Source organism: Mesoplodon bidens (assembly GCF_964165515.1).
Source record: "Mesoplodon bidens genome assembly, chromosome: 10".
NCBI lineage: Eukaryota > Metazoa > Chordata > Mammalia > Artiodactyla > Ziphiidae > Mesoplodon > Mesoplodon bidens.
The window spans coordinates 41,211,336-41,236,616 of NC_138172.1; the positions used below are offsets into that span (position 1 = coordinate 41,211,336).

At 57.6% G+C, this 25,281-nt stretch overlaps 1 protein-coding gene across 3 annotated transcripts; it reads right to left on the reverse strand.

Annotated features, from left to right (window-relative positions):
* Nucleotides 1-3,509: 3,509 nt before the first annotated feature.
* Nucleotides 3,510-25,281, reverse strand: PTH1R (parathyroid hormone 1 receptor). 3 transcript variants are annotated; one of them, XM_081246211.1, is made up of 15 exons: nt 25,174-25,276; nt 24,029-24,151; nt 13,637-13,739; nt 11,609-11,743; nt 9,880-9,990; nt 9,650-9,768; nt 9,387-9,481; nt 8,978-9,173; nt 8,329-8,482; nt 6,657-6,717; nt 6,228-6,294; nt 5,847-5,941; nt 5,045-5,186; nt 4,898-4,939; nt 3,510-4,236 (listed from the first exon to the last, which is right to left on the reverse strand). In XM_081246211.1, exons 2-15 carry the CDS (start codon nt 24,101-24,103, stop codon nt 3,859-3,861), a joined length of 1,773 nt encoding a protein of 590 aa, XP_081102337.1. In that variant the 5' UTR covers nt 24,104-24,151; nt 25,174-25,276; the 3' UTR covers nt 3,510-3,858. The 3 variants fall into 3 exon arrangements, with proteins under 3 accessions (XP_081102337.1, XP_081102338.1, XP_081102339.1); XM_081246213.1 differs by having other exon boundaries at nt 4,027-4,236; nt 5,045-5,182; XM_081246212.1 differs by lacking the exon at nt 13,637-13,739 and having other exon boundaries at nt 25,174-25,281.

Sequence of the window (25,281 nt, forward strand, 5' to 3'; positions counted from 1 at the left end):
CCCTCACGCACCCTCGGAGCAGAGCTGTGTCCCCTCAGACCGCACGGAAGGTCTGTGTCCCCTCACTCACCCTTGCAGCAGAGCTGTGTCCCCTGAGACCCCCTCAGGAGATTCAGTGTCCCCTCACGCACCTTCAGAGCAGAGCTATGTCCCCTCAGACCCCCATGGAAGGTCGATGTCCCTTCACGTGCCCTCAGGGAAGGATTGCGTCTCCTCAGACCACACAGGGTAGGTCCTGTCCCCTCATGTGCACTCAGAGCAGAGGTGTGCCCCTCAGACCCCCATGGAAGGTCCATGTCCCATCACGTGCCCTCAGGAAAGGATTGTGTCTCCTCAGCCTACACAGGGCAAGCCTTGTCCCCTCAGGTGCCCTCGGAGCAGAACTGTGTCCCCTGAGACCCCCTCAGGAGGTTCAGTGTCCCCTCCTGTACCCTCAGAGTAGAGCTCTGTCCCCTCAAACCCCCATGGAAGTTCTGTCTCTTCACCCCCCCACTCAGAGCAGGGTTGTGTCCCCTCGGACAACCTCGGCAGGTCTATGTCCCTTTATGTGCCCTCAGAGCATGGTCGTGTCTCCTTCTTCCCCCAAGGAAGGTCCATTTTCCCTCGCAAACTGTCTGAACAAGGCTCTCATCAGACCGCTGGACTGGGTCATGTCCCTTGCATCTTCCAGGGAACTCAGTCCCCTTTCTCCTCATTCTGTTCTCTGTCCTACCACCGCCCCAGGTTGAGTGGTAACAGGAGTGGACTGTCAAAGCCTGCTCATTCCGCTGACGTATGGGCCCCACTTAGTCTTTCGTTCTCCACAGGCTTGCATGGTGTGGGTCGTTAGAGGCCTCTCTTCTATGACCCATGACCCTCTAGGTCCTGCTCTGAGCTGAAGCTTCCTCTTGAAGCCTGGCCTATGTTCTAGGAGCCCCCAGCAGGGTACATTCCTTCCATGGGTCTTCAGAGGTCCCTCTTTCAGCCTGGGGTTGGAGGAGACAGGCCAGAAAAGGCCGGGCCTATCTTCATGACCAAGACAGGTGGGAGCTGGAGCTCGTCTTACTGGCCTGACTTGGAGTATGGAGCAGCACCATGAGGTGTCCAGACACCGTGGCCAAGGAGGCTGATGAGTCAGGGTCTTCTGGTCTCCTCCTCCCTGCCTGCCTGCCGCCCGGCTCAGCTGGTGTTTACGTGTTCCCTGTGGCTTGGCTGGGCTGTGAGGCCTTGAAGGGAGAAATGACCACCTGGCTCCAGCCTCTGTTCAAGGCAAACAGGGTCCTGACTGCCTGCCAGGCCCTCTGAGGGCTCCCACTTCCTCTGCCAACACCTGGATGGCCCAGGTGGGGCTCAGGGTCTCTCTGAGTGGGGGGGCTGGCCCTGGCCCAGGAGCTCCAGGTCTAAGGGAGGAGACCTTGTCCTGAACTAGGAGCTTAGACTGATGTAAGAGGTCCAGTCCTATCCTGGACATCCAGTCAAGGGGGAAAATGGTGCCCAGTCTAAAGGGGGAGGGCTGGCCTTGGACTGGGTGCAAAAATCCTGAGGAAGGAGGGCCAGCCATTGGGGAGGAGGTATCCAAGTGGATATGGGGGAACCTTGCCCTGCTTGGGATCACCAAACCTGAGGGGGGTACCCAGCATGTCTTGGGGGCATTTAGTTCAAAGGGAAAGCACAGCCCTGTCTTGGGGGTTCATCTAAAGGGAAGGTGGTAACAAATCTGAGGGGTGAGTATAACCTTGTCCTGGGGGGTGCCCGGTCTGTGTGAGGGGTGAGCATAGCGCTGTTCTGGGGGGTGCACAGTCTGAAGGATGAACACAGCTCTGTCCTGGGGGTATCCAGTCTGAGGAGTAAACACAGCCCTGTCATGGGGTGGAAGAGGTCCTCAGTCTGTGGGAAGAGGCTAAACCATGTTCTAGAGGAAATCCAGTTTGAGAGGAGAGGTCTCCACTCTGTCCCGGGGGGCACCCAGTCTGAAAGGAAGACATAGCTCTGTCCTAGAGGTGGCCAGTATGAGTGTTTCAGGGTGAGTAGGTCTGTGGACTCTACTTCAGAAGCCTCCTGAGGAGGAGTCTGGGCTGGAAGATGGGGCACTGAGGCCCAGCCAGCTGGGGGCCTCAGTGACTCTGCCTGTGGGGTGGGTGGGATGAGTTGCCCTGAAGGCCCAGTGATGTGGAGGTCCCATGGCTTAAGCCCTGGAGAGGGATATCAGACTCCCCTGGGGCCCGGTGGGGGGAATGGGGGGTCTGTCCTGCTTAGGTCTCCTTCCCCCAGCCAGTACCTCATCCAGGACGCTTCCAGAACAGTACTTCCCACCCCTATCCCCATCCCCCCACCCGGCCACCAGCCCCTGCAAGGCTACCTCTCCCCTGACCTCTGTGTAACCTTCTTGGGCCTCTACATTGGAGCATGTTGCTCACACCTTGTTGCTCTCCCTCTAGAACTTTCAGAGGCTCTCAGCATTCACAGGAACCCTTGATGCTCAGCCTGATGGCTCAATGGGCTTCAGGTCCTGCCCTGTGCCTCTCTCACACCATTCCAAGCAGGTGGTGCCACAGAGAGCTCCATGGGTGCACCAGGCCTTTGGATAGCTGTTTGCTTTGCCCACCATCTAGAAGGGCAGGTGGGCAGGACCTGAGACCTCCGAGTATGCCTACAGCACCCACCAACTGAGTTTGTGGTCCTGGCCTCATGACCCCTCTCCTAGCCCTCCGTGTGGGGTGGGGAGCTGGAAGGGAGTTGGAGACAGGGAGCACTCCCCAGATGCTGAGTCCATGGAGAAGAACAAGAGTTGGAGCTGGAGATGAGAGGAAAGAAGGGCCAGGCAGGGTACCAGCTTGTGCATAGACCCAGAGGCAGGGCCATCTTCAGGTCTGAGCAAGAACATGGATGGAATGGAGAGGCAGTTGGCTCAGTTCTCAGAGTGTCAGGCCGAGGAGGGCCTGTGCCATTCTAGAGTCCAAGACTGTGGTGGGCAGGGGCTGAGGGGGCAAGTAATGTGGTGGGTGGGTATCGGGTGGGGATGCTAGTGACCACCTTGGATCCACAGTGGTGGATGTGCTGTGCCTTGCAGACACCCACCCTGGCCAGCCTCTGGCCTCAGGTCCCTGGCTGCCCCCCAGTTCCTTAGCCAGAGCAGAGACCCCAGCCCACCTCTCACCTGATGGCCTTGGCACTGCCTCTGCACCCTCTGTCTGGTTGCTAGAGGTGTGTCAGGTCCAGGGTAGGGGCTGGGGGTCACGTTTGGAGGGTTCCCTGAGGGCCCCAGCCTCCAAAGGGCATAGCGTGGCCACTAGACAGGCAGAAAGGGGCCTGTAGCAGGGCCCAAGGCTTGGGGGTGTGGCCAGGGACCCAAGGGATCTGTCAGCCCTGGGTGACAGTGACTGGGGGCCAGCAGGAGGAGAGATGGCCTGGAGAAGCCTGGGCCAAAGGCAGCTTGGGTGCCCACGGAGCCTGTGTACAAGTGCAGGGAGCAGCCGAGGTGACAACTGGAGACAGGGAAAGGCTGGGGCCCTCCTCCTGCATGGGTCCACTGGGGTGCTGATGACCCAGCAAACTTGAGCTTCTCTAGGCTTAGACAGGGGCCTCTCTCAGGCCCTTTCTGCCGGGCTGGGTCCCGACCCCCCAGGGACTGGCCCATGGTTCCTAGACCCCCTCCTGAGGTAAGACCAAGAAAACACCCCCGTGGCTCCCAGCTCCTCCCCTCCTGGAATAGGTGCCCAGTTCAGACCACAGGAAGCCACACGCTGCTTCCTTTTCCTTTTTTTTTTTTTCCTGTTTTGTCCTCCCAGCCCCAGTCCTGAGTGGGCAACTGTCCAACAACCTGTCTCTTGGTCCGCTTGTCCACCCTTATGTCCACAGGTCCAACCCTCAGGTCCCCAATCACATGACTGTCTCCCATTCCTCCTGCAATAGGACAGGTGGCCTGCCTGGTGCAGACGCCTCCTCATCCAGCCCTGAGCAGGAGCCGTTGAGGAACCCATCGTCCTTAGGAGCGGCCACGGCAGGTGGTGTGGTCTGAAGTGCTGGGGACCCTGGCTTGGTGTGGCCGGGCAGCTGGGGGTGGCCATTGGCTGTGGCAGCAGGCAGCAGGCGGGGGCTGAGGGGCAGGCCAAGTCCCATGCGGGGCCCTACATTGGTCACACTTGTGTGAGACACCATTGGACCGTAGCTGTAGCTGCTGCTCCCGCTGCGTGCCTTGCGCTTGAAGTCCAGTGCCAGTGTCCAGCGGCTCCAGGATTTCTTGATCTCAGCCTGTACCTGGGATGGCAGGAGGAGGGTGGGTGGTCAGGTGTGCCCCTAACCCCTCTGCCACATGTCCCCAACCCCAGCGGTGCCCCCATCCCTGCCCCTGCAACACTCAGCACTGAATGTAAAGAGGCACAGGCTACTACTGGAAAATTTCAAGGCCAAGAAGAATCCTGTCATTCTCAGAACATGGCGCCTGGCTGCAGGCAATTGACACACCCAGAATCTAGAAAGCTCAAATGACCCCAAGGGTGGATGAGTGTTCAATCCGGATGACAGACGATTCAACCATGGGGCTGGGAAGATACTTGGCTTTGCCCACAAATCCTAGCGCATCCTCAGCCTGAATCATCTGGAAAGACTTCTCTCTGCCTTCAGAACGTCCTCAGGGATGTTCTTGGAGGAACAGAGTAAGAACCAGGCAGAAGAATGAAGGGACAAGACTCGGGAACCCCTGGCACTTCTTTTTCATTTTTTAATAAAAATTTTTTTTTTAATTTTTGGCTGCGCCTTGCGGCTTGTGGGATCTTAGTTCCCCGACCAGGGATTGAACCCGGGACCCCTGCAGTGGAAGCATGGAGTCCTAACCACCGGACCACCAGGGAATTCCACCCACCCTCCCCAGGCACTTCTGCGTCCTTCCTGCCTTGCCCCAGCGTGGCCCACCGCTTACCTCGCCGTTGCAGAAACAGTATATGATGGCGACAAAAAATCCCTGTGGAGAGAGGGTACTGGGTCAGGGCCCAGAGCTGCATCTGGAGAGGGTGGAAGCAGCCTCCCCAACCCCACCCACCCCTCACCCTCAGACAGGGCTGCGCACCTGGAAGGAGTTGAAGAGCATCTCGTAGTGCATCTGGACTTGCCAGAGCGTCCCTGAGACCTCGGTGTATGGCGTGGCCATGAAGACGATGTAGTGGACGCCAAAGAGCGGCATGAGCACCAGTGTGGATTTGAGCAGCTTCCTGGGCCAGCGGGGCAGGGGGGTCAGGGTGGAGCCACTTCCCCCTCAACAGGCGCTGTGTACCCCGACCTGCCAACCCCAGGCTCCAGAAGCCACTAAAAGGCCCGAGGCTCTGGCAGCCAGTGGGGGAGCCCAGTTCACCTGAGCCAATGACACTTTGTTTTCTCAGCAAAGTGTTAACAGGGCCCCTTGATTCTGAGGTGTCCCAGAGTGGACCATAAGTTATGTCACCTTGTCCCAGGGCCCTTTGCACCTGCTGGTCCCTCTGCAGGCACCCACCCACTCCCCAGTGGCCTTACCTTGGTATCCCAAAGTCCCTCCTCAGGTTTCAGTCAAGCTTCCGCCTTCTCAAGGCCACCCACTGCCCACCTGTCTCTCAGACTCCCTGCGACCAGCCCTCTGAGGAGAAGTCTGGGTTCGTCCTGCCCAGACCCCGGCTCTAGTGCAGGGCCTAGCACCAAGAGGCCCAGCCTGGCTTTGGGGTGTCCCCAGCAGCCAGGCAAGATCCCATCACTGCTGGCAGGGCCAGCCAGGGAGTCAGGAGCTGAGTCCTTCCTTGAGACAGGCTCATTCTTGGAGCCTCTGTCTGCTTTTGTACATGGTGCTAGGGTTGGATGACCCCTGAACCCTGAGGAGCCTGGACACGGTAGGTGTGGCTCACCGGTACTGCTGCCGCGTGTCACACCGGCCAGCGTTTGTCTCCCGCAGCTTGGTGGCGAGGACCCGGACAATGTTGATGAAGAGGATGAAGTTGAGCTGTGGAAGTGAGGGAGGGCTGCGTCTCGAGGCCACACCCTAGCAGGGAGGGGCAAGGACTCTGGGACCCATGACCCTGCTCAGGCTCTGCTCTGCCACTGTGTCTCCAGGTGGCTCCTTAGGCCCTTGTTTTCCCCATGTGGACTCGGGTGGGGATCAGCTGCTTCTTGGGCCTTGTGGCTCCAACCCTGGGGCCCAGGGAAGCCTCTATAGGTCCCTATCAGGGGCTGGTCACTGGGACCCATGGTCCATACCCCGACCCAGCTCTGTGGCCACCCCTGCTTACCACAATGGAGGCCAGGATGGGCACCTGGATGATCCACTTCTTGTTCCCGGAGCTCAAGTCCCAGCACCTGGGGGAGGTTGAGGCATCAGCCCCCACCCCCTGCCGTTCCCAACCTGAGCCTTCCCACAGGGAGGCTCCAGAGCTGGTCTGCTCTGACATTAGCTAGCTATCCCCCAACTCCCACCAAGAGCACAGGACAGGGGAGTGTCATATATGGCCAGGCCTGAGGCCATCCTCCGAGGTCCCTTTTGAAGTAGCCTCCACTGACCCTGAGCGGGTACCCAGCTTGAAGCTGAACTGAAAACTCCTGAAACTGGGCCACTCAGGGCCAGGGTACAGGAGGTGCCCCTCATATGCTCTACAGAGAGGGTAGCAGGGTGTTTCTGGCCTGTGTCAGAGCCTCCTGCCCACTTCACCATCTGGACCTACCCGGTGTTTGCCAGGGTGGCTCTCACACTGACCCACACAGCCACGAAGATGGCGGGCAGACCTGTGGGCACAGAGGGAGACAGTGTGTGAGGGACTGTCCCTGATGTCTCTCTCCTCAGGCCACCTTGCCAGTCCCATTCCCCTCATCCCTGGTGACCCCCAGCTTAGCCCACCATTGTCCCTGACCCCCCTCACCCTGGGCACATGGGCTAATTGGTGACAGAGCCCTACTCTTGCATGTGCTGCCCTGCTGTCCGCACAGCCTCCCCTCAGGGCTCCAGCCCTCAGGACCCTGTTCAGCCCTCTGCCCTCATCTTGGTTCTGCATCTTGTACCACACATGCACTCCTGCTGGGCACTTGGTGAATAAGGTATCACTAATTTATCCACACCCAGTCCATTCTGCCCTCCCCTCCCCTAAAGGGTGCTGCTCTGGGCTAGGGGTTCCCTGTGAGGGAGGGAGCTTATCATCACGGGTTTTCTATTCCAGCACTGCCACCCTTTAAAAAGTCCTAGCCCCATGGATGAGGCTGGATAGGGTGTGCTGTTGTTCCAGGATGGGTAAAGGGCTACAGGGAAATCTCAGTGTGCCCAGGCCCAAGCCAACTCAGATGGTACATGGTACCTCTGAGTGAGTTTTGCCTCTAGGAAGGAGCCCAAATCCCCACCCTCTGCCCCCCACACTTCATTCTAGGCCCGGGGTACCCTTGGGAAGGGCAGGGCATGACCTGGGTTTATGCGAGGAAAAGAGCTGTGACATTCCTGTGCCACAAAGTTCTCTGTGTTCCCCTATCTGTGTGCTTCCCGCCCACACTGATACACTCTAGCCCCAGAGCCCACATCAGCCTGCAACTCTGGGGCTTGCCATGGATGAGGTCAAGGTCAGAGTGTCCACCAAAGGGCAGGGAGGCTATGGCTGTTGATGTGAGGGCCTCTAGGTGCTGAGCGCAGGGAGGGCTCCAGCCACCCAGCCTACCCCTCTGCAGTCTGGCCAGTTGCCCCGGAGCCTGGCCAAGCTCTGGAGCTGCCAACAATAATGGACAATTATTGGTAACTCGATCCCACAGCCCGTGGCGGGAGGAGTGCAGAACCCTAGCAACCCATTCTGCAGAGGAGCTGCTGAAGCCTAGATGATGCTAGAGCCAGGGCCTGCAGTTCTAGGCCATGGACCCTGTGGGCAGGGTGGCAGAAGCATGGGCAGCTCCATGCAGCGTGGGGACTGGTGGAGAAGTGGGGCTCAGGGTGGAGGGAGGGTTCCAGATCCCAACTCCAGCCCCAGCAGTGGTGACACAGTGGTGAGAATAGCTGCCTTCCAACTCCAGCCCCAGGCTGACCTCTGACCCAAGATCCACTCTGATCCTGCGTGGAATCTTGACCTGAGAGTCCCCCCCTCCCTCTCCTGGGCTGAGCCTCAACCCTGGGTGAACCTGCCTCCAGGTGATGAGCCCCAACTCCAGGCTGAGACAACCCCAAGTGAACCCTAACCCTTGGCCAAGCCCTGTTCCCTGAGCTTGGGGTCGGCGGGGGCAGTCAGTCACAGAAGGCTCACCACCTGCTGCCCCACATCCGGCACAGGATACGCTGTATGGGTGCCTTCCCCTCAGTGGCACTCTCTGACCCTGCCGCCCGTGGTCCCACCCTGCTTGCACCTCACTGCCTGCGTGCCTGCATACCCCAGCCGAAGATCGTGAAGCCCCAGAGGTACTTCTTCTCTGAGAAGAAGGCCATGAAGATGAGACTGTGCAGGTACAGCCCCTCCACCAGAATCCAGTAGTAGTTGGTAGCCAGGAAGTAAAGGAAGAAGGTCACAGTCACCCGGCAGCCCACCTAGGAGACCAGCTGGTGTTAGCCAGAAAGCAGGGCCTGCATCTGGCGAGGGCTGGGCTGGGCTGAGGGATGGGCAGTGGGAGGGTGCTGGTAAGATATGACAGGTGCTTGTCAAGCTGGTGAGGAAGGGACAGGCTCTACCAAGGGCAGGGGCTGAGGGGTGTGTGTGGAGGCGATGTTGCCCAGGCAGGAGGGCACTGACGACGGGGTTGGGGGATCAAGGTGAAGAGGTGGGGTGACTGGGGGTCCGGGGCCGAGGCAGGAGTGTTGATGAAAGTGCGGGGAGGGGGAACACTCACAAAGCTCTGGGCAACAGGGCCTGGAAGCAGGGCTGAGAGGTGCAATGGACGCAGAGAGGTGGGTGGCCTGAAGCGCGTGGCTGCAGGAGACAGGCAGGCGCGAGGGCAGAGGCGCCGCAGGATGGGTGGGGCTCCCGCGAAGCCATTGGTGGCTAGGGGCCGCGGGCGGGCGCGGGCCGCCGGAGGGGGCACTCACGTAGCCGGCGGCGGCGGCGGTGGGCAGCGGCGGTGCCTGGGCGATGGCGCGCAGCTCCTCCTCCGTGAGGCGCTCAGCCTCATCAAGCGTGGCGCCGGAGTAGAGCACCGCGTCCTTGACGAAGATGCTCACGGCGCGAAGCATGAAGGACAGGAACAGGTGCATGTGGATGTAGTTGCGTGTGCAGTGCAGCCTCCTGCGGAGCGCGCGGCAACACCGTGGGTGGGGGCACGGGGACGCGCGGCGGGAGGGCACGAAGCGGGGCTTGGCGTACAGGGGTACAGTGAGGGGAAGAGAGACATCATGCCTCCGCCCGGTCCAATCACGCCCCCCGCCCCCCACCTCGGCCCCTCCCCGACCACGTCCCCTCCCCACCCCAGACCCCCGCCCCACTCCTCGCCCCGCCCACCTAAAGTAGGCCAGGATGAGGACAGCCACGGTGAGAGAGGCCAGCGAGACGGAGTAGCCCACAGTGTAGATCATGCCCAGGCGGTCAAACACCTCCTGTGCAGGTGGGGAGTTACTGTCAGAGCCCCGGGACTGGGGTGAGCACCAGGTTAAGGGTCAGAGGCCACTTTAAGGTTGCTGGAGGAGTCAGGACTAGGTCCAGGGGTCAACAGTGGAGTGGGGTGGCCTTACACGGGTCAGGTTAGGGAGGGGGAAGCCTCGCACCCGTTCACGAGTCTCATTGGTCAGGAACTTGACGCACTCGCTGTAGTTGGCCCATGTCCGGTTGTGCCCTGGCACCAGCTCCCAGCTGCCATTACGGTCACAGCGACGGTAGGCATGGCCTGCAGGTCCGTAGGAGGGTCAGGGCAGGCAGAGAGGTCTGGAACCACTGAAGCCCTGAGCTCCAAGTCCTGACATCCCTGTGGTCCCCACCCTACTCCAGCCTGCCTTACCTTTATGATTGAAGTCATAAATGTAGTCAGGACAGGGCATGGCCACCACCTCACCTGGTGCCCCCAGCGGCCAGCACAGGATGTGGTCCCACTCTGGCAGGCAGGGGCGCCCTGTGACCACAGAGATAGACAGAAAAGGTGGGGGACATCAGTCAGATCCATGGTTAGTGACCCAGAGAAATAAACACACCTGTGGTCTCTGACTCCCTCAGGGATAGGTGTGCCCCAAGACTGGAGAACTCAGGCCTGGAGCATTCTGGAGAGAATGTATCGAGCCCTTACTCCCTACTGTGCCCTGCACCCACCTGGCCTCATAGAATTCCCTACAGACCCTCTATGCAGGTGCTGGTAATGGTCCTATTTTCTAGATTGGCTGGCGCAGGCCAAGAGAGGCGAGTGATTTACCAAAGTCATACAGCCCAGGGCCCTGCCGTCCTCTGGTGCTCAGCCCCTAGCCAGGCCTCTCTTTTTTCTCTCTGTTCTTGGTCCCACCTTCCAGGTGTCCCTAAAGAAGAGCAAGTTCCCAGACTAACTGTCCCTCGGCTGAGAATATTTCCTATGTGCTCCTTGCCCAGGGACCATGGACTAGAGGAAGAAGGTCTAGTTTCCAGTGCCAGCTGGACTCCTGAAGAGCTGCCCACCTCATGCAGGTGTCTACCCTCTTTGCACTTCAGTTTCTTCATTGGAAATTGGGATTGATATGCACTTCCACCACTATCCAAGACCCGCCCTGAGCACCTGCTATGAGACTCTGGTGACCACTCGTGGGGTACATATAATCCCCCAAATGTAAGTGCTAACTGTGGGATTCAAGGCAGGGTGACACATCCCACTTTGGGGCTCCAGCCTCACAGCAGAAATGCTAAGTGACCTTGGAGAGTCTCCAGGCTCTGAATCTTCCACTTTGCACTCCCAGCTCCCTTCTTTCCCCCTGCAGGGCTCCAACCACAGGACTCTCCAGCCACCCTGGAAGGTTGCCTTGATGGCTAGACCCACCCCAGCTTGGTGAAAGGCTCTGTCCTGGGCACCATATTCCCAGCCCTGCCTGGCCAGGCCCACAATTCCCTCTGATCCCTGGGGAGCCACAGGGTGACCACAGCCTCCCAGATGTGGCCCATCTGGAATCTGCTGCCCACCCAGCCGGTTCAAACTGGCCCTGTGGCTGCAGCCTGGGCTCTGCGTTTGTCTCTCCTTACCTCCCTGAGGGACAATGCAGCCCGCACCTCCCTCCCTCTCTTCTCTTCTGCCCTCCTTGTCCCACTGTCTGGCCCCACCCCTTCACAGCTGCCCTTCTGTCCTGCTCTGTCTCTGTGGCCAACCCCACTATGTGTCTTGATGCACCCTCCTCTGACACCCTGAGTCCCAGTTCCAGTGTGTGCCTCCTGGTCCCCTCTCTGTCTCTTCCTGCCTCTCTTTGTCTCTGGGTCTCTCCCAGCCTCTCCCTGCCCCTCTGTCTCCCGGGTTCTCTGTCATCTCTCTCCATGGGAGGGGCCACAGCCCTGGGTCCACCCCTGAGGTGTGCGGTCAAGTTCTCTGCCCACATCTCCTGGGGGCCCTAGTCCATCCAGCTTGCCTGCCCCCTCCACACTCTGCCCCCTTGGCTGAGTCTCCTCCTAGCACCTCCCCTTCTACAGGAGCCGAGGAGCATGAGCTCACATGAAGGCTGTAGAGCAGTGGGGCAAGTGGGTCCGAGTCGGTCTCAGATGGATGCATGGAAGCACAGACGTACCTCGGTGCCTGCTGCCAGTGGACACCTCCTTGTCCTCCTCAGACTCAGGGTAGAGCTTCCCAGATGGCTTCTCTTTCTTGGGCTTCCCTGATGTGGATGCAGATGCCCATCCTTTGCCTGATTCCATTATGTCAGCTGGAGAAATTAGGGCAGTTATGGCTGTTGACAGCACTACAGCAGAAGACCCAGGTTATCCTCCTGCCTCAGACTCCCCCTTTGTACAATGGGGGTTGTCCCCTGCCTTGCTGACACCTAGGCTGATGACAGGTAGGAATGTGCTTTACAAACTGTAAAGTGCTTGCCAGGTGCAGAAGTAATCAGTCGGCATGGAGACGGTAAACAAGGGGTTCAAATGGTAACGAACACAATTCAGGTGTGGGATCAACTAGTGAGTGGGTTGAGCGGTAAATCTGGGCAGAAATGTCTGACCCAGGAGTCATAGCCAAAGCCCACGCAGGAGATGAAGGCCCCACCAGGGGGCGCATGGCAAAAGTAGACAGTAGTGGTGATGTCAACAGAGGTGAAACAGTGAAAATGAAGCCCGGCCGGAGCGCTGTGTAGGTCGAGAAGCTGGTGGTATGGAAGACAAGAGCAAGAGTGTGCAGTTGTCAAGGGAAGACAGATGAGCCCACCTACCCCATCCCCTGCCCTAGAATACCCGAGTAAGGGGTTCGCAGCTTCCACAAGGGACCCTGGAGACTCTCCATCTGAGATGGGGCCTGGCCTCTCCCTCCACTGGAGAGATGCCTGAGGTCTCTCTTCCTTGCTGAAAGTCTTCCTCATTATCTAACCTTCAGCTACAGCCCAAGCCAAGGCCCCCTGGCCCTCCCATGTCGGGGTTTGTGGCAACAATGAGAAGCTGAGTGCAGACACCTTGGGCTGGGATAGAATGGCTGTGCCCATTTTCCTGCCTGCACCCTGGGGCATCAGTAGGGTGGGGGTAGCAGGATGAGGTAGAGTGGGAAGGGAAGGCCTCCATCGTGAACAAAGAGAGGGCAGAGGGAGGTGCCTCCATGCTTCCACAACCAGAAAGACGGCTGGGTTCAGGACCGCCCAGACCCTGACGTGACTGGGGCAGGGGACCAGGGAGCCACTGGTGGGGCCAGGGTGGGCAGGGCTGTGACTGCAGAGACCATGTGAGTCCCTGTGAATGGCAGCAAAGTCTGTGGGCTCCAGGGTATGTCACTGTGTGCTTGCGTCCTGGGTGTGCGTCAGCATCCTCTCCCAGCAGTCTGAGGGCCAGCTCAGGGGAGGAAGCTGTTCTTGCCTGCCAGTCAGGTGGGGTCTGGGCCTCTTCCAGGTTGAGGAGATTAATCAGACAGAAGTTAGAGGCCTGGATGGTTGCTAATGAAGCTCCATTTCCGCTTCCAGGAAATGGACTCAAGGAAGAGACCAGCTTGAGACTGGGGCAGGAGCTGTGAGGTCAGGTGAGTGCCCCTCCCAGCTTCACCATGGCAGGGGTCCCATGGAGATGCTGTGTTGGTAGAAGGAAGCCTTCCTACCCCATCAAGAACCCTTTACTGGACAGTGGCTGTGACTGACATAGAAACCCATCTGTATCCCTCTATTCTCCTCCCCTTCCAGCCCCTGGACACCTCTGCCTTGCCCTTTGCCCAGGGGGCCTTTTTCAAAGACCTATTATTCCTTCTGCACCTGCACTGGATAGCTCCCCCTCCTGCAGGAAGCTGTCCCAGCCCAGTCCAGCGGGGTCTGGAGCCCTAGTCAGTGCTCCTGATCGTGGCGTGGCCTCACTAGATCTAAGCCAGTTCGAGGTAATTCAGACAGTAGTTGCCTCCATAACCTCCTATCCCCACCCTGGGAGGGGAGGCTCAGTGCATCTCTGAGCCTGCTGACTTTAATCTCACCTGACTCACCCCATTTTTGGTCCTCACTTTGGCCTGGCCCACTTTATCTGGACCTACCCTCCCTTGGTGCCACTTGGTTCTGTGTCCTGGACTCCCACCTTCCTCTGGCCCCTCTGTCTCCTGACTTTGCCCCCAGACCCTCCTCCTTTGGCCCCGCCCCCACCTGGCCTCTGCAGGACTTCTTTGAGCCGCTTCTCACATTGGGCCTGGGCACGGTGCAGCAAGAAGATCTGCTCCTCTTTGGTCATGACGTCATCTGCATCCACCTACCAAGCCGAAGGTCAGATTGCAGGCAGGACTTCCCAGCAGAGCGGCAGACTGCTATCCCAACCTCCTTGAGGGATTCCCCCCCCCTTTCCAAAGAATGTGGGAAATCTGCCTTACGTAGCTCCACTGTACAGACAGGAAGCCTCGGCTTCGAGGGGAAGGGCCTGCCCCACCATAGGGAAAAAAGGGGGAGGGGTGCTGTCCCCTGCTTGCCCGATAGTAACCCCATAGGCTGCAGCCACTGATATTCTCTGTCCAGTCTGTTCCCCAGGGGTACGTGGGAAAGGGATGGAATGTCCCAGGGTGGATCCTCACAGGATCCTGGCTGTCTATTGGGGACCTGGGTGGAGAGGGGGTGGATAAGGGGTGGTGAACTCTGGGGAAACAAATGGGGCCTGGATTCCTTCAAGTCCTAGTGCCCTCGGGACCTTGGGAGTCACCAATTTCCATCCTGGCCCTCTCCCCAGTCAGTGCTTTCCTGGTGAATGGAGAGTGCCTCAGCTCCTCCCACCCTTGAGGTCCCAAGAGGGAGAGGATGGAGAAATTGCTGGCAAGTGGTCTGGGTTGGGCGGGGCACTCCTGTGCAGGCTGTGGGTGGGAGTCACCCACATCCATTGCTTATCTGGAAGTTTCCCTATATCCAAGTAGACCCTGTGTTCTGATGATGTGGACAGGCCTTTGCTCCTGCTGTTCCCTCTGCCTGGAATGTCCTTCCTTTCTTTCCTTCCAGCACGTACACCCTGGGTATTGGCTGCCACCCATGAGGATTCACTGGCATCATTTTAAGAAAGGGAGCAGGAACATCACGGAGGTGGGACTCACCCTGAGCCTCTGTTTCCCTGACTTAGGGTTGGAAGGAAGTCAGAGGGTAAAGGCAGCATCCTGCCCTGGGAAAAACTCAGTGTGCCCAAGCCCAGCCACTCCCATGAGTGGGACCCACAAGAGGTTAATGCACCCCCGCAGACCCCACCTTCACCCCCAAGTCAGGGCCATGTCCCCGCAGACCCCCAGGACAGAGCCTGGTTCCCTTAGACCTTCAACAGGCAGAGCTGCATCCCCTCAGACATCCCCTGTCAGGGCCGGGTCCCTTCAGTCTGAGCGGAGCTTTGGAGGGTGGGAGAGCCCAGAGGAGGCAGGGGAGGGAGGTGGAGGTGGGGGGAAGGGGCGGGCCCCAGCATGCGGGGGCGGGCGGCCGGCCCGGGAGGGTCAGGGAGACCGCTGCAGGGAGAAGTTAATTGACCGAGTCTCTCGGTGGCAGCAGCAAGGGCTTCTAGGGCCAAGGAGTCTCCATTTGGCTCAGCTGGGCTTGGGTTCTGCTGGTTTCACTTAGCAGAGGCGCGTGCGCGTCTTTGCGTGTGCGCGTGTGAGTGGCGGCACAGCCTTGAGTGGCCGCGCACAAAGCTGTCTGGCTGGTGTGTGCACTCGTGTGTGCCCCTGTCTCTGTATATTCTCACGTGGGGATCGTCCAGCATGCACATTTGGAACGTGAGCCTGAGGTGTCTGTGAACATGCACGTGTACCTATGTTTCTGGGCAAAGGTCCACGTGTGTGTGTGTCTGCGAGTGTGTGATACGGTTGCTCATTAGCCTGCATGTCTGTGGGTGTCCGTGCTTTCGCGGATCACTGGAGTCTGAGTTGGACCCTGAGATCTCAGCTGGACCCAATGCCCAGGAAGGGCTGGAGAGATTCCCACGTGCGCAATTGCTGCTGGCCCCTACAGCTCCTCTAACTTCCCCCACCCGCAGCTAAGGCTGAGCAGGCTGGGGCAGAAGTAGCCCTGGGGAGATGGGACTTGAGGGAGGACAACTCGGGCCTTCCCTAATCCAGGGGGCTCCAAGACTAACCTGAAGTTCTCTTTGTGCCTCTGGCATTGGGGATCCAAGGGCTGAGGGGTCTGATCCCTGGGTAGCTGCCCTGCCCATCCCACCCCCACTACAGCACCCTTTCACCTCCATTTCCATTATTGCAACTAGTACCTGTCAGTAACCACCACCACCATCACCACCACCACCAACACCACCACCACCAACACCAACACAACCACGCCGCCCACCACCAATACCACCGATACCACCAGCAGCGGCAGCAGCACCATTACCCCCATGAGCACTAACTACTATTACAATCGGTATACCCACCATCATCACCATCACAACTGGTAGAACATCATTACCATCACCACCACCAGTGCTGTTTCCACCAGCACAATTACCACCATGACCATCACCACCACCTCCAGTATTACCACCAGCATTGCCATCACCGTCCCCACCAGCACCATTACCACCAAAGGCAACATCAGCACCATCACTGCCACCAGCCCCATAACCACTGTCAGTACCACCTTTCCTATCATCTTATCCTTACTCCCTCAGCATGCCCCCTTCCCCACCACCCCTTCTTCTGCCCACCTTCATCTCTTTCAAGATGAACAGATAATCACCAGATTTTTTTCCAGCTGAGGAAAAGCTCCTGAGTGGCTGACAGGCTTCCACCAGTCCCCAAAGTCTGGCACACCAGCCCTCCCAATAGACAGACTAGCCCACTGATGTGACCCACTGAGGGTTACGGCTGATGGCCTAGACTAAAGGCAGGCAGCCATGGGTTGAAAACTGCCCATTTGGCAGACTGACAGACAGGTGTGCAGCTGGGTGACGACCAGGAACTGACCCACACACCCTCTCACAGGCTCAAGGCATCTGCTCAGCCGCCACCTACTGCTACTGCTGCACTCTATGGCCAAGAGGAGGCACATCCTCTTTTCTGGAGTCTCATTTCCTGGTGGGTCTGGGAATGCCCAGGAGAGGGGAAGGTATGTGCTTCAGGCACCAGATAGCCCCCAGATTCCTTCACCCACAGGGATGGTGGCACCATCTCTGGCTTCCCTGGACTGTACGACCCATTTCTCTGTTACCCAATCATGGCAGAACTGCCATTGCAGCAAGAAGAATTCAAGCCAAGGAGTCAAGAAAGCACTTTCCCAAGGAGTGGAGGGCAGCTCTACACCAAGAGCATCCCCACTTGCTTCAGAGTACAGCTCCCCTGCCTGGAATTCATCCATCACCTCTCCCTCCAGCTGCACCCTCTCATCTAAGGAGATTCTGCCACCAGCACCGGTACTTGAATCCTGTCTCCACCACTGACTGGTTTTGTATCTTTGGCAAAGCTGTTTAACCCTTGTGCCTCAGTCTCCCACGTGTAAAATCAGGATAATAATAGGGCTGTTGTGAGGGTTAAATGAGGTCCTGTATGAAAAGCTGGGGCAGGGGTGGGGCCCACAAAAAGCTGGTTGCTATTATTACCACTGGATCAGCAGCAGCACCAAGTCATGGCTCCCCGCCTCTGGCTATGGGCCACCGTGCTGCCGGGCACCATGGGTGCCCCCAGGCTCAGGACCCAGAGAAGCAGGGGGAGACTGTCTTAGTAGATGACTGAGATCAGGGGGCCACAGTGAGGAGCAGGTGGGTGGTGGGACTCCCAAGGAGGATTGGGAGCAGGGAGTACAGGAGGGCCTGCAGGTGAGGTGTGCCTGGCAAGCTTTTGGGGTGAAAGGACACCCCAATAACTCCCTGCATTTCTGGATCCATCCTGGACTCACACTAAGATTCAGGGTCACTGCCAGACCCCCATACTTGGGCTTAAGGGGCAGGAGGGCCCCTGCTCTGCCTCTGCATCTGCCCTGAGTGAGGTCTTTTCTAATGGAGTGATGCAGAAAATGCTGATAGCTCTGATTCTCCTCCTGGCCTGGCCACTCCAACCGCTGCACCCTCCCCGACCAGCCCCTTTCCCCCTGCAGAGTTCAGTTCTTCCTGGCCTAGCTCCTGGTAAGGAGGACTCAGACTTGTATCATTTTAGATCCAGAGAGTCTGTGCATCTCAGGTCTCACGGATGAGGACTGAGGGACCTGGAGCTGGGTCATGGCCAAGGGTCAGTTAGTCCATACCCACCACTGATAGGGTCACCTAGCCCTGGTGCCAGGTGTCCCAAACCCCTGTTCCTCCCACACCCCTCCTACGGTCTTGGGTTAGAGCTGACTTCCCCTGACCTAACCATTGTAGGGCTTGGCTGTAGCACTCCCCCCATGTTCAACCCTCCAACATGGAACCTTCCTGTGTGCACACATGTGCATGATCTGCAGTTTGTGAACATGCCGGGAGAGGAGTGGCCTGGGAGCCAGGGCTGGTATTTGTGGGGCCACAGGCAGGGTGCAGATGGGGGCTGGGAGCCAGTATGTTATCTACAAACATAGAAGCTGCTGTCTCAGGGAGAAAGTAATGTGCAGTCAAGAAGCCCGGATGTGCTTCTCATTTCCTGAGTTCAGAAGCTCAAAGGAAGAGAAAAGCCATCTGCTCAGTACCCCTCCCGCCAGGGGGCAAGCAGCTCCTTCTAACTCAGCTCCCAGGGAGACCCCACTGAGAATGGTGTTGGAGCTGCAGATGGCAGTGATGGTGGCAGTGGGGGTGGAGGTGAAGACAGTGAGTGGGGCAACGTCAAGGCTAGTGATGGTGATGGAGGTGTGATGGTGACGGTGGTGGTGGAGAGTCAGTTTCGTGCCACTGACCAAATGAGGGCCACTCCTCTCAGTTCCTCTCCTAACTGCCAAATTCCACACACTTGCTGTCTGTGATCCCAGACATGCCTACATTCTCCTCCTCCAGGCAAAACAAAGCAGGAAATACAAGGGATCCTTCTTCAGCTGCTGACACCTCTGTCTCTGGGAAAGAGGCTCCTTCTACTGCTTGGTGTCAGTCTCAGGATGCCCTCTTGGGTCATCTCATCCATCGCTCTGACTGGGGTCGGCCTGCTCCCCCAGAGGAAGACAGCTGCTGGCTTCTTGCTCACCTCTAGAGAAAGCAGATCTACCAACATTCATCCCTGGATGTGACCAGTGTCTCCCACCCCATGAGAGCCCCTCTACAGGCTGGCACCAGCCATTGCCCCTGGAGCTTTAACCACATCTCCTTCAACATCCCCATCTTACAAATGAGGCCACTGAGGCGAGAGTACAGTCAGAAAGAAGAGGGCCGGGGATGGAGCTAAGGTCTGCTTGATACTGAAGCAACAACCCCAGAGGAAGGGAAAGAAAGGAGGAAATACCCCGCCACATGGATCCTCTAGTGCCAGCCTCAATACCAGTTTTCCACAGAGTTCTTCTGGATTTTATCTTTCACTGTGTCAAGCAAGAGCCTCTTTGCAGAGCACCTAAGGCAGCTTCCACAAAGGTAATTCAGGAATGGAGGTAGACTTAGAGGTGATCAGATGGTGATGGCGTTGGTGATGGCAGCTTGTGCTCAGCTCTAACTGGGCAGAGGATAGTTGCACCCTTGTATTAGGAGGAAGGAGAGTTTGTACCTTCAGAAAAGCCAGAAGGAGAAAACCTTGGCTAACAGGAGACCCCCTCATGACCTCCTGGCCTTCCTGCCCCTCTTCTCCAGGTTCCACTACTGGGACCTGTGCTGGCACCCCTCGATGTCTCCCATGCCAGCTGGCTAGGGACTGCTCCCTGCCCTTGCTGCCTTCTGTCTGGCTGGCTGGCCTGAGCAGGCTGGGACGGGTTCCCTGCTGGGGACGCTCCTGCCCCACCACACCACGGCTGACAAGTGCTGACTTTTTCTCCCCTTCGCCTGGCCTGCCTGAACAGGCTGCCTGTGTTCGGGGCTGGGAGGGGCTGGGGGGAGGCACTGTGACGCCTCTCATCCTGGCCAGCGTGGAGGCCTTCAGGGCAGGCAGTGGGATGGAGACTGGGATGGCAGAGTTGGCTGCTAGGACCCTGTGGATCTTCATAAGTGGCCTCTACCTGGGCTTGGGGACCAAGGCCCAGATGGATGGTATGACCTAACCTAACCATAACCTGGTCAGCAGAACAGAATCCTACCAGGTCTCACCTCTGCACAAGGCAGGTCCCAACCTGGTCAGCAGAACAGAATCCTACCAGGTCTCACCTCTGCACAAGGTAGGTCCCAGAGTTGGGGTTCTGAAAGGTTTGGAGGTTTCTGATGTCTTTGAGAATCTGAGCAAAACTTTGCACCCTCTCCCAGTCACACTATATTTTGCAGACAATTTCAGGCATCTGCAAACCCCCCACTCCACCCTTTCTTTTTCCTGGGGGCTCTCTGAAAGAGCTGCCTTCCTGATGTGGTGGCCGGACCAGTGAGTGTCCCCAGAAGGCCCACAACAGGAATCTGGGGGAGGCCACTTGATGCCTCATTAAAACATTCCGAAGAAAACCCAAGTTCCCGGGAGGGCTCGGCCCCCCTCCTCCTGCTCTGTCCACAGGCAGCTCCCAGAGCTGGGGTGGAGGGTGGAGGTGTTTAAGGGCAGGTGATATAAAAAGCTTCAACGAATCAATACGAAAAAGACAAATAACCCATAGAAAGATGGGTAATGGCTCTGAGCAAGCTCTTAAAAGATGGACAATAAGCCAATGTAAAAGTCCAAAAGCTCACTGGTAATTGGCATATTAAAATGGCAAGAGACACCATGGCAAAGGTGAGGAAAAGAATCTTCAGGCTACCCTGTGAGACAGAGGGTGTGGGGAAGAGACCTCCTCCGTCATTCCTAGTGTTGAGTATAACCCCACACAGGCTTTTTAGAGGGCAGTTTGGCCATATCTATTAAAATAAAAAATATGCATGTTCTCAGACCCAGCAATGACAGAATCTAGAAATATCCTACAGGGAAATGGTCACACAAGGACATGAGAAGGCACTTCAAGGAGTTTCCCTGCCACCATCTGGAATCTCTCTCTCTCTCATACACACACACACACACTCATACAAACACACATGAAACTATCTAAATGTACATTCCTAGGGACTGCCTAATGAATCTCAGGTTTTGGAACACTATGCAGCATTTAAAAAGATAGATTTATATTTACTGACATGAAGATCTCCAAGACACACCTTTAAGTAGAAAAATGCATATGGCAGAGCCCTACCTACAAACTGCTATCATTTACTAAAAAACAAATAGAGGGGCTTCCCTGGTGGCACAGTGGTTAGGAATCTGCCTGCCAGTGCAGGGGACATGGGTTCGAGCCCTGGTCCGGGAAGATCCCACATGCCGCGGAGCAACTAAGCCCGTGCGCCACAACTACTGAGCCTGCGCTCTAGAGCCTGTGAGCCAAAACTACTGAAGCCTGTGCACAGCAATGAACCCAATGCAGCCAAAGATAATAAATAAATTAAATAAATAAATTTATAAAAACAAACAGACAGCAAATGACAGAATAAAACTATCTGCTTTATATGCACACAAAAAGGTACCTGTTTGGAAATATACGGAAAAAGATCTGGGAGGACATCCCCCACCCACACTGTTTAAAATTGTTTTCTCTAGAATAGGGAATGGGTTTGGGAGTAATTAAGGATAACTTCTGTTTAATCCATATTACTTGACTCTTTTATAAGAAAGAACATATTCAAGTATTAGTTATGAAATTAAAATAAGAAAATAAAAGTAAAATAACCAAAGGATTCTACTTTAAAAAAAATAAAGAGAGAAAAGGAAGAAAAAGAAAACCTGAGTGGGACATAGTCATCTGCCAGCATGAGCCCTCACCCTGCTTTGGAGGTAGAAGCTCAGTACAGGAGTCTGAAGACTTGGGTTCAAATCCCACCTCTGCCACAGACTCACTGGTGACCCTCAGGGCCCTTTCCCATAAAATGGGTGGATGAACAGATGGAATGAGAAAATATTTGTGACCATTTCTAGGTCAGAATCTGGGGACGGCCACTGTTCAATACGTGTTTGTTCCTTCCTGTCTTTAAAAGTGAGCCCCTTGGCTGAGCTGCCCTTGGAGCCTGCTGAGAATGGTTCCCTGGGTACAAGATGGACCAGCTGAGTCTGGCCACAGCCAGTGTCCTCCCAGGGGGACACTTTTTGGTCCTCCAACCATGAGGTCCCTCATGGAGGAAGATGTGAGCCTGGTCCTGGGGCCAGCTGGGCAGGCAGCATATAGATTTGGTGACAGGGTCCATCAGCTGAGGGTGGAAGCAGTATCCCCTAGGTTTAGGAGAGGGAGCTGGCAGACTCTCAGTTTCTTGCTGGCTCCAGCCGAGGTCAGGGGGCCTACAGGGTGTTGGGTGACCCTCAGGCCATATCCTCTATCCCCGGAGCCACGGAAGGTTCATTGCACTCACGGCCTGAGTGTGCAGCCATAGATGTCCCAACAAGGTCCCAGGGCAGACCCAGCCCTGGCATCCCTCCTCCTTTCCTACTCTCAGCCTTGGGCCAGGGCTAAGCTGGGCAAATTCTCTGCATGTGCCTCAGCTTCCCTGGAAATCAGTGTGGGTCCCTCATAGAGGCACAGGGCTTGGCACTGGTTGACATGCAACAAATAATGGTCATATCGGTTGTGTGAAGGTCAGTTAAAGGGGACAATAACAGAACCTTTCTCAGAGGGTTGTTGGAAAGATTAAACTAGCTAATATTGTAAAGTACTTAGAACAGTTTCTGGCAAGCAGACAGCACTACAGAAGCATTTATTAAATAAAAACAAGAAAACAATAGACCTGGATGCACATGTGACCACAAACACACACACACATGCATAACCATGCTTCTACAAGTCATGTGCAGACCACAGCCTCAGACACACGTGAGCTCACACAAGGTCTCAGACACTCGCACCTACGCAGACCCAGAGAATACCATGCTGAGTCCCACAGAGCCCTGCTCGGACACACAGATACACTCACAGGTCACCCACGCCCATCACCCTGTCTATTCCTCTACAGTCACTTGCACACATGTGTGCACACAGACCACACTGGCTGGCTCTGCACAGTGGCTATGCTCACACACCCTGGAAGGGGCCCTGGGAAAGGTGAGCCTGGCCCGAGGGGAGGCTGGGGAAATGGCTCTGGGCCCTGGCATTCACCAGTGTTTGGAGCGTCCCTGCACAGGGTGCTGATCGTCTCTGAACCTCAGTTTCCTTATCAACAAATCCTTGTATGGGGCGATGTCTCTGGCTTTGGGGTGCCATGCTGTGTGGGCATGGACAACAGTGAATGGGGTGTACTGAGGCCAGCAGAGGAGAGGAGAGCCTCAGATCAAGGGATTCTTAGGCAAATGTTTCTTTCTTGGTGTCTTTTTACAGATAGGGAAACTGAGGCGTGGAGAAGGATAGCCCAAGGTTACACAGGCATTGGCAGAGCTGGAGGAATCCAAGAGCTCCTGCCTTACCGCCTGGGGCTCTGCCTGGATAGGGAGCTGGTCAGGGGAAGGCTGCCTGCCTGTGTCTCTAGATGGCAAATAGCCGCACCTGGGAGGTGAGGGGGAGGCAGCGGGGGCCTTGAAGTCGGACACAGGCAGACAGTCTCCTCAGCAATGGCTGATCCCCCAGGACAGGGCTGCTGTGGGATCTGACTGACTCCCCAGGAAACGGCCCCCAGACCCTGGCCCAGTCTGAGGAGGGTACTCGGCTCTTTGTCTCCAGCTCTTGGCCTCCGCCAGTCTCTCCCTATTTTTCTCTGCTATTCTTGGTCTATCTACTCCTCCTGCTCTGGGGAGCTCTCACCCCATCTTCTTTGTCTCTGTCTCTCTCTTCTCTCTCTCTAACCTTAACTGTCGCTTCTTCTCTCTCTGGTCTCCTCTTGGCCTCTGCTCTCAGGAGGGTACGAATGTGGGTCTCCTCACTCACTGGAGCATGTTTCTCCTGTGGGAGCGTTCTGTGAGGTCAGTCTCCTTCAGGGGAGCTCCATCCCTCCTCCATGCCACACCATACCCGCCTCCCTGGGCAGACATCTTCCAGTCTGGGTGAAGCTGGGCATGAGTGCACGCATGTGTGTGTGCATGCGAAGGTGAGAGCTTGAGGGGTCCTTAAATCCTACCCCCTGACCTCAGACCCACAGCCCTGTGTCCCAGATTGCAAACAAAACATGCAAAAAACAGAGGACCCCAGAGCAAAGTCTGTGTGATCCTACATCAGGGCCAAAGCCTAATCTTCCTCTAGATCACACTGTCATCTTCCAGGGAGACACAGAGCAGTGATGCTCAGAGAAGCAGAAGATAGGAGAACCCTAGCCACAGATTTCCAGACCTGGGACCCCAACCCAGTCTTCAGAAATAGGGAAATCTTAGGCATCTGGAACCCAGAGTTCAGACACCCCAGAGACAGCAGGCACTGAGGATCCCGGGCCAGAGGGGACGCCCACCCAAAGTTCAGGTTACTGGGGGAACTCAAGCCTCTGAGCCCTGGACACCTTCCCCCCACCCCCAGCCCCCGCCCAGGGACCCCAGAGCAAGCCCGAAGCCTGTCCTGGACTGCGAGCGGGGGACTTACCAGCACGTATGCGGAGCTGAGCACTGGGCAGCACAGCAAGAGCGCCAGGCCGGGCGCGATCCGGGCGGCCCCCATCGCCACAGCCTAGGGCCCCGTCCCTCGGGGCAGCCGCCGCCGCCGGCCCTGGTGGTGGTGGTGGTGGGGTACAGAGCTGCGTCAGGCCGGGCTGCCCCGCCCACGCCAGGGCCTAGGGGACCCCGGAGGCCCGGCGGCCCGAGGCCCCGGGGCCCGGCGCGGGGCCCATGCGCTGAGGGATAGGGAGCGAGCGCAAAGGAGAGAAAGGGAGGGAGGAAGGGAGGCAGCCGGGGGCCGGGCGGGCGGCGGGCGGGCGCCGAGAGCTGCGGAGCTGCCCGTCTGCCTCGGAGAGGAGAAATCACATCCATATGGCCGGGCCCCCCGCCCCCGGCCCGCCCCCCGCCCCCCTCTCCCCCCGCACCGCCTTTTCTTTTCTTTTCTTTTCTTTTTTCTTTTGGGGAACTGGGAGCTGTGGCTTTGCCCCACGCCCAGTGGGGGAGGGGTCGGGGGAGGGGTTGGGGTCGCGGTCTGCAGGGGGCGAACGGGCTGTTATTTTTAGCTCCGCGGCTAGCGCAAGTAGGGGGGCGGGGTGGGGGGACGCGTTTTGCGCAGCTCCGGGCGTGCAGCTTGGGTACTCGATCCCAACTTTGCAAAGACACTGAGCCCTTCGGCGATCGGGCCGCCAGCTCCTTGCCCCTCGGCCCCCTCTGATCCTCATCCCGTCCGCAGCCGCCTCCGGCACTCCCTCCCCATCCTCGGCCGGAGCCCCGCCTGCGCCCGCGCCGCTAGAGCGCGCCTGCGGCCGGGACGCCCGGTCTCTCTGCCTGTCTGTCAGTCCGTCTCTAGCTCCCCCGGCCTTGGCCTCCGTTCTTCCAGCAGCCCCGAGCTCCGTTTCGGTCACTCCCTCGCTCCCTCCCTCCCCTCCCCCTTTTCTCTCTACGAAAACATTTACAAGTTTCCAAAAAAGCCACGGAGCCGAGCGGCGCGGGGCTGGCGGCTCCACGGGGCTCCGAAGAGGCGCCGCTGAGTGACACCGAGACAAACCAGCCCGCCCGCCCCGGTCAGGCCCGGAGTCACCCTACCCAACTCCAGCCCGCTCCCCTCGCCGCTGGCCCCCAACCCCGACTTACTCCGAGCGCGCCGCCGCGGCCCCCGCCTAGCCATGGGTGTCGGGGATCCCCCGACAGCCTCCCCAGGACAGCGCCCCGTCCGCGGCCCCGGGGAGACTTCATGGAGCT